We start from the raw sequence: 8,876 nt of genomic DNA, 5'->3' as shown, positions 1-8,876 counted from the left end.
TCTCTGTGTGCATCAGAACAAAGAAATGCATACAGATTTGGAACAAGTTGAATAAATGATCACAGTTAATTTAAGATTAATCGTGTTTTTTCTTTAGCATCAATAACATTCTGCTTTTTTTTTTAAAGAACTCGATAAGAGCTGTATGATCCGGTCATTCTCTGCATTAGATGACCACACACACAAACACAAAGAGCTGCTCTGTATAGAACATATTTTATTACACAAGTTTACCAAGTCTAGTTTACAAATACATTTTCCAGTCCTGATTGTGTGTAGCAATACACACGTTCATATGTACAGGTATGTATACATATTACCCCCCCACCCCATGCCCTTTTAGCACTAAAACAGCCATTTTGCACTTTTGCTCTGAAATCCCAATCTTTTTCCAATCTAAAGAAAACTTTAAAATGATTTACATACAGAAACAACAAGTCAGCCCTGTTTCGAGACGCAGAAAAAGCCCAGCATGTGAGGGATGGGCGGAGATATTGATTGGCAGCTTACAGGATCACACCGTTCCAATCAGCCCACTGGGTAGAGTGACAGCATTTGGCAGGTGGGAAAGCTTGAAGGATACCGCAATTTCAGGTAAAGCATCAACAAAGTCCCAAGTTCTTTTAAATACTGATAAACATCTCCATGACTAAAAATATATGAACAAAAGGAAAAAGACAAAAACAAAGCTTTTTTGTCGCTGGGATCTCTTTCCCAAAGCTTTTGGCGAATGTGAGGGGGATGTATGACTGAGTAAACAGAGGTGTGCCCCTCACACACTCTTTTGGAGCCCCAGTACAGGAATCTAGTCCATTTCAAAGCATTCAGAGAAGAAGGCATTTGTTGTTCTTCTTTCCCCTGCGTGCCTGTAGGGCCGCTCTAGTGGCCATTTCGAATACTTCCCGAACTCCATCTTTTGTTTTGGCTGAGCACTCCATATAGCCAAATGCTCCGATCCGATTGGCCATGTCTCTCCCTTCCTCTGCTTTAACAGGCTCCTATTGGACAATCAAAAAGGTAAAAAAAAGTTAAGTAGACTAGACAACCTAGTGATCATCTCTGTCAGTATGTTGGGTCACAAAGTGCAGGGTGTGATTAACAAAATGGCTGAAAATCTTCTTTGGGTATATATGCAAGCAAAATAAAACACCACATATATTTATACTATGATCCGGTTTGTTAACAGTAAATCAGTGACAAAATATTGTAGCTCTTACTATTTGTTAAAACAAAAAGAAAATTGTAAAAATCTGTTGCCTTATTACTTTAAATAAATATGTGTGAATCTATGTTAACAAGAATAGTTTTCTCCACAACTCTACCTGCTTCATTTTGGTCAGCTCCCTGCGTGTGTGTTCATCGTTCCGCAGGTCCTTCTTGTTGCCCACAAGGATGATGGGAACATTGGGACAAAAGTGTTTAACCTCAGGCGTCCACTTCTCTGGAATATTCTCTATAAAGGGATAACAGGTACGAAAATGTTATAAATCCTAAACATTGACTTGATACATTTCAATGGAAAACAGGCTAAATTTAACCAAGCAATTATAACCCTCCTGGAAAATGTAGCAAAAATCACTCTTACCTAAACTGTCGGGACTGTCAATAGAGAAGCACATAAGGATTACGTCCGTATCTGGATACGATAGAGGCCGGAGCCTATCATAGTCCTCCTGTCCAGCAGTATCCCACAGAGCAAGTTCCACCTTTCACATAAACACACACAGTTAGCTCACAATGACCCAAAACACAATTACAATACAAGTCCCCTCCATTAAAATGACCTTGCATTTAATGTGACATGGTTTAAAGGAAGATTAAGGACAGAAAAGACGCCATAAGGACAGTAAAGCGAAAAGTATGTAAATCAAGTCAATATACTCATATTAACAACATATCAAGACCTCCAGATATGCAAAAACATGGTTAATTGAAACCCAATCGAATTGGGTTTTGTGGTTCATATATGCATACAATATATGCCCTTTTTTTTTTAAATCAATCTAAATCAATCAAGAGAAATAATGAGTAAAAAGGTCATGCTACAAGAAGGAACAATAATAATTGTTTGCCCCACGTATTGTTTAATGGCCAACTGTGTTGGAGCATTTGTGGTTTGCTCACCTGTTTGCTGTCAACCTCAATGTCTGCAACATAGTTCTCAAACACAGTAGGAACGTAGACTTCTGGGAACTGGTCTTTACTGAACACGATAAGCAAACAGGTTTTACCACACGCTCCATCCCCTACAATCACCAGTTTCTTCCGAATTGCTGCCATGCCTAGAAAGCAACAAACATGTAGTTAGACACTCGGCAGCGTTACACTGCAACTGGGTTAGTCGCTATGGTTACAAAATACACTGTGATGGAACATATTTCATTTGTCAATGTCATTTCCTGCCAGGTAAAATCTTTAATATTAACAGTCAGCGCATCTGTTGTACAACCACAATTCAAGCATCAATCCCCTGTATGACAGTCCCCCACCATTACAACATCCTCTAAACAAACACTAACACACCTTTCAGGCCCACCAACCAAAATTTCCACTGGTTAAGAGACTTAAGAGTCTTTAGTTGACTCATCATAGCCAACGGAGACATCCGAAACCTTTACCATAGTGGGTACTATATGGCCGTAAATGAATCCCGTCCAATAACAAAAACATAATACGACAATATATTTTCCAATCCAAAAGAGCCGTTTAAATAGAGGCTGATCTGGAAGTGTCTGTTAGCTGGGCCAGATGTCTTTTGAAGTGGAAGCTGCACCCCCGTGGTAAGATAAAGCTGGCAGCTACAGAACAGACTGCACATTATTGATGAACCAGCCCGCGGCGATGAGAGCAGAGATGGTCAGTAGATTAAACACTGACACTCACACACATAGAAGCAAATCTAAAAATCAAAGTGCAAAAAAAGCTATTGATCCAAATGTGGAGGACAACTCTCACAACTTCAACACATTTCGAACTATATTAAAAGACATGGTCGACTATTGAGATGATGTGTTGATCTTTGAATAAGGGGCCTGGATCAAAGAACCTCCATAAAGTGATGTTCCTACACCTCTACTAATGTAAACTCCAATGGATTTCAGTACTACAGGGTCATCTGGGGCCACATGACATTTCTGAGTAATATATAGGATTGCAAAAACACTGAAAATGCAATTCTTTCCTTGACTACTTGTCCAATTTTTACAAAATTCATACCTGTGATTTCTTTCTTCTGCAGAATACAAAAGAAGATATTCTGAAGAAAGTTGGTAGAAAAACAACATTGGACCACATTGACTTCCATCCATTGTATTTTCTCAAAATATCTTCTTCATGTTCCACAGAAGAAAGTTTAATACGGGTTTTTAACAACATCAAGGTGAAAAAGTGATGACAGACTTTTTATGGTTGATTTGTGTCCAGGTGAATTCAAACTCATTTAAATACAAAAACAGCATATTTCCCAGTAACATCATTATGCAAGGGTGTATTAAAGGAGTAGTTCACTTTAAAATAAGACCCCATTGACTTTTCACATTCATTTTTACTCCTACTTTGGAAAGTCAGCAATTTAAAATGGTATATTCAAAATGAAAGATAATATTGACACCTGTTGTTTCAATGAAAGTTTTAAAACAACATATGAGATAAAAGGCCTGTATTTAATAGAAACTGATGGTCATTGAGATTCATGGGAACATTTAATCTAAAAAAAATCTCACTGTTATTGTGCCTGACCAGCCTGTACCATTGTGCCCCGATAAATATGTCTATATAACTGTCTAAAATTAAGGAATAATATCACTTTAACAAAGCTAACTAAACTAAAGCACTTCATGTGAAGCAAGCTAAATAAAACCAAAGTGCTATAAAATAAAACATAGCCAAAAATGACCAACACCAGAAATACTCCATCAGTGTAAATATAAATGGTTGTCAATGACAGGATTAATAAAACGTGCACAATTCGTATTTGTCCCATTGAAATCAGCCCACACATCTTAACATACTTTTGATTTTTAAATCTATTAATCATGTTACACTAAAGAAAAAAACAAAGACACACAAGAATTATATGACAGATAGCGATAAATACATGACTAATCTCACAGTTATGTCTAAATCTGAGATTATGCGCGTGTCTGGGTCGAGCTTTAACATTAGCTCTCTGTTTAAATCAACACAAAGACAAATCGCTTCTGTCACATATACGACTACCGGTGGAATTCACGCCTAAACACTTTTTCATAAAGTTTACTGCTTCCTACACACGTTTTAGTGCATTTTCCCAAAGTCTGAACCCCTGGGAATTTTTTTTTAACGTTTTAAATAATCTGGAGGGAGCGTGTGGGCTGCTTCTCCCGGCCGGCGGTTGCTTGCGGAAGCGGCGAATGGTCATTCGGAGAGCTACTCACAACACCACCGTGACAAAAAGTAGTTTTAAAACAACACCTTTGCTGTAAAATCACATCACAAAGTTTGTAAAGCTTTAACACAAGAAGATACGTAAAGATAAAGTAGTCTTACTTGTTGTTTAAGTGGCTAGCCGTTGTTTTTTGTATTCCAACGGTGGAGCTCCGTCGTCTCTTCTGTCCGATACAATAAACCGTTGACGAGTGCGCGCGGCGCGCGGGCGTTCAGTAGGGGGAAGGGATGGCGGGAACGAGCTTGAGCCACGCCTGCGCGATCACGTTAAAGAGTTTATTTGGCGGTGGATGAATGACCGCTCTAACAACGCAGTTTGTGTCATGAAGTTAAACATATACAGATATATATGTGTGACAATAATGGAGCAAAAAGTAACCTGAATATTTGAGGATAAGTTAACTTTTTAGCCTAAAACTACAGCTGGAAACACAAAAAATCCTATGAATTGGTTAACTTTTTCGGACAAAGAAACTGTAAACAATCAAAACCTTTTATAAAAGATAATCAGCACTAAACGTACAAAAAGTATTGTTTAAGTTATCAAACTTTAGCATGTTTGAGTGTACCACGACCGTGTTGCTTGTTTGTTGCGCCATCTACTGGCGACAGCGTCACGTTACACTTGCATTACTCTTGCCAAGAAATCCACCTTTTAAACCAGGTCCTCTGAAACTTTTAGAGAATTCCAGAATCCCGATTCATTATATACGGACACACTAGTTGTTTACATTTAAGGCTGTTTTAAATGTAGTCAGGAAGCAGAATATAGGGATTATATGGATGTTTAAGTACATTGCATTTAGGATGTACATATAACATGCAATAACAAAAACATATACTTTTAAATATTACTTTTCAAGATTTCACTTTTACTTATGCCATATCTATTATCTTGGATTGTATCTATGTTATATGTGTTGTATAGGAAAGCAATTTAGTCCAGGTCTGCAGTAATGATACTGCTTAATTCACTTCAGGCTGTATAAATATATCCTCAACTGGTAAATGCATGGGCCTTTTTTTAAAGAAAACTATTATAATAATAATACAAATGAATTAGGTCAATTACATTAAAATAAATAAAACACAATCAAAACATTTGATTAGAATCAATAAGGTGCTCTGTGACAGGTGTTCTCTACATTCAGTTTTTATTACAGATGAAAAGAGATCAGAAAATTAGGCTGAAACCTGAAACAGAAAAGGAGAGAAAAACATCAAGGCGGACACCTACAGTATGAACCATAGGAAATAGATTAACATTTGCCTAAAACACAAATTAACGGTAAAAAAAATTGTGAAAATCCACCAACCCTACACAAAAACAAATCTAGTTTGTCCAGAAGAAAATGCTGGCATTGTATCAGAACCTGCATTCAACGCAACTAAAGCCACACTGTGTAGACAATACGTGTTTTATAAAAACAGGTCCATTATGCAAGCTCATAAATTAGAGTGCATTACTCTTATTAAAGCCAACACTTACAGACAAGTTATTTAAGTACAGATGAGGAAAGAACGAGTACAACAGGGGACAGAATTAGATTCTGTATTGCTATTATCATTTCAAGCTATTCGGAATAAAAATATATTTGAAATGACTGTTAAACTCTCCTCCATACACAAATGTATCTTTCTTGAAAACAAGAATCACTGGGCCATATTCGGATCGGAGCACAACTTCTGATCAGGTTTTCTTTGAAAGGTCCCAAAATTGGCATAAACATTCTTCACCTTTCGATTTTGTTAATCCCATCTTCGACATCAAGACTTTTGCTTTTATCCTGATGCAAGGCAAAAAAATCCCAAACCAAGAAAAAGAAAGCAGGCAACAGTTACCCATAAACATTCTTACATAAATTTATAAACAGTTTAATCTCATCAATCATTTATTCAGAAAACACATATCCCAGAACCTTTACACAAGAGGCCACGGGGAAAGATTTCGTTTTTACAGTCCAAGGTTTTTGTACAGCTGTGGATGTCTTGGTAAAATGTTTAGTTTGCATTTTTGGGCTGAAGTTTTTTTTACCGTGTTCTCTTAGTGGCTACTTATGTTCGTGTATGTAAGACATTACCAGGAAGTGTGTGTCTCCAGTAGCATTTGTGATTGTAAAAGTACATTTTACTGTTGGACAAAAGGTGAATTTCATGTGTATTTGTTATGAACGAGTCGGGGCATCTTCAAAACTTATAATGCTGGACTCCTGTTGTCCCGTGGTATTTTGAGCATTGCTGGGTGATGGTGGTGTAGTGTCACGGGTTGAAAGGAGCGGAGTGTCTGTCCGCACCTCATCATCTTCATCATCCTCTTCATCCTCCATGCTGGGCCAAGCTGACTGGTCTTCCACACGCTTCAGACGCTCATTAAGCGCTTTCAATGCCAACTGCCTGTGGGCAAATAAAAGTCAATGTGTTGATGCTGCTGTGTGCCATTCAAAGAGTGGATAAACATGAACACACCAAAACAAAGAACAAGACATTTAAATTAAATGGACTTATTTAGCTATTCTTAGGTAAAACAAATATTTTATACCTTCTCCTCTCTGCGTCTTGTGGGTCTGTGCCTGGCAAGCTTATGGTAATGGAGGACGGAGCCCCAACATCATAACGCTTCACCATCTTACGGCAAACTTTCATCTTCACCAAAATAGCGTGCACAAGCCCAGCTACAAAGCCTACGGCTGGTTGCAGGGCTTCAGGGAAGAAAGAGGCGAAGGCGAAGTGATCTGACATGTCTCCACGCCCCCTTGGATGCCTTTGATAGAAGCGCAGGTAAACCCACCCGGACAGGATGCCGTACCCACACGCCACAAGAGGTGCTGAAGTGTCCAGCAGTCCTGATAGTCTCAGGACGGCTATTGCCAGCAGAGCTAGAGCTGGTGCAGCTTTTAAGCGTACCTGTGGAACTCTGAGCACTGTTGTATCCCCTGTAGTCTGCTTCAGCGCTACGAGAACACCTCCGAGAAAAGAAGGTGCACCATACACCCGCACAGCAAACAGGTAGTCCAGGTCAAAGGTTGTAGCATAGGTGAGAAGGTAAGAGAGTCCGGAAAGGAAACCGGCTGCTATGTTTACCACTGCGAAGAAGATAAGCAGCTCCATGGCTCCCCACAGGGGCTCCAACAGACGCCCGGCGACCATTACGGTAGCAACGTTCACCGCCATGCCAAGAATGTTCTGCTCCACCACTGCATACGTCAGCAGTGTCCAAATCCAGAAATTTGGTGGGAAAAGGTAGCCAGGAGTGACACCGAGCAGGTAAGAGGTGTTAAGAGCCCAGGAGAGCAGGTACAGCAGAATCACTGTGGCACAGATGGACTTCACCACCACGCTGGTGCTGGCCAGAGCTCTCAGAAAGTGCTGCCGTGCCACGGGCAGGTATCGGTTCATTGTGATGGATTTGGGTACTCCTCAGTTGTAAATGCTCTGGTAGTGGCAAACCTTAGAAATCGGTGTCCCAGACATCAATAAACAACAGTTGAATGAGCTGTTCAATGGTCTCTATGACATGATGAGCCAATTCAGCAAACGGTGTGGTATCCTTGTTCAAGATTATAGAGACCGAGTTACACAACCTTACAGGTGATTTCAACACTTTTGAGGATGTAACTAGACTTCAAGCTCCAAGTAATACTTTTGAATAGTAAACTGCCTAAGATTTATCAAACACAATACACATTCAATTAGGCCTTACATAGTCAATATTATTAAATACTGTTGCTTAAGATAACTTGTCGTTGTGTTTAATACGTCGCTGTCTTTCTGATGTTACTGACAAGACATAAGTACGGTCAAGTTGTCGTGTTTCGTAGCTTTTAATAAATAAATAATAACTTTCAGGGTCACCTGAACTATTCCACAACCTGGTTATCAGAACCAACTACCGCCTGCTAATACTCCACAAACCTCACCCGCTCGATCTGTTTAAACACAATTTCCATGTTAGCTTGACAGTCCCATACTTCATACAAGTCTTTGAGTTTTATTTCAGGCACTTGCCGTTTGATTTACAGGTCAAACAGGCGAAGAAAACAGAAGTGTAAGCAGCTTTCTCTCCCGTGGCATATCCTCTCACACTGGTCTGGAGTCGCAGTTCAGTCCGGGGATTTCCTCTCAAAACAGGCCTTCAGAAAGCATGGTTAAAGCCAGTACGCGTAAATCCGAAACACAAACCCCTGCTTCTCCTTTTAACATCCCGACATCGACAATTCATCAAAATTGACGTAATATTTTGCTGTTTAAGAGTGTGACGCTCCCACCTTATAGCCACAAAGCACAAACATCAGATTTGCAAACGTCACCGTCCAGCGCTGCGACTGGGCGTGTCGTTTACGGTAGCGCGGCGCTACGCCTGATGGGAAACGCAGTCCGCGGTGGACAACGGCGCTGTTGAGCAATCATATCCAATAGATGGTAGACACATTTTAGATTATAGATGACAATAT

The 8,876-nt window shown here is 39.6% G+C and overlaps 2 protein-coding genes across 2 annotated transcripts; both read right to left on the bottom strand.

Annotated features, from left to right (window-relative positions):
* Positions 1–197: 197 nt before the first annotated feature.
* On the bottom strand, positions 198–4,660 carry rhoab (ras homolog gene family, member Ab). Its single transcript, XM_056772663.1, has 5 exons — positions 4,528–4,660; positions 2,125–2,282; positions 1,586–1,706; positions 1,323–1,453; positions 198–998 (listed from the first exon to the last, which is right to left on the bottom strand). Exons 2-5 carry the CDS (start codon positions 2,278–2,280, stop codon positions 825–827), a joined length of 582 nt encoding a protein of 193 aa, XP_056628641.1. The 5' UTR covers positions 2,281–2,282; positions 4,528–4,660; the 3' UTR covers positions 198–824.
* A 900-nt stretch (positions 4,661–5,560) lies between these two features.
* Positions 5,561–8,750, bottom strand: tmem115 (transmembrane protein 115). The gene is made up of 2 exons (XM_056772653.1): positions 6,965–8,750; positions 5,561–6,819 (listed from the first exon to the last, which is right to left on the bottom strand). The coding sequence occupies exons 1-2, from the start codon at positions 7,819–7,821 to the stop codon at positions 6,591–6,593; spliced, it is 1,086 nt and encodes a 361-aa protein (XP_056628631.1). The 5' UTR covers positions 7,822–8,750; the 3' UTR covers positions 5,561–6,590.
* Between the last annotated feature and the right edge of the window lie 126 nt (positions 8,751–8,876).

Source organism: Triplophysa dalaica, chromosome 18 (assembly GCF_015846415.1).
Source record: "Triplophysa dalaica isolate WHDGS20190420 chromosome 18, ASM1584641v1, whole genome shotgun sequence".
NCBI classification, from domain to species: Eukaryota; Metazoa; Chordata; class Actinopteri; order Cypriniformes; family Nemacheilidae; genus Triplophysa; species Triplophysa dalaica.
The sequence above is the reverse complement of the archived record's forward strand: the minus strand, read 5'-3'. Positions and strand labels throughout refer to the sequence as shown.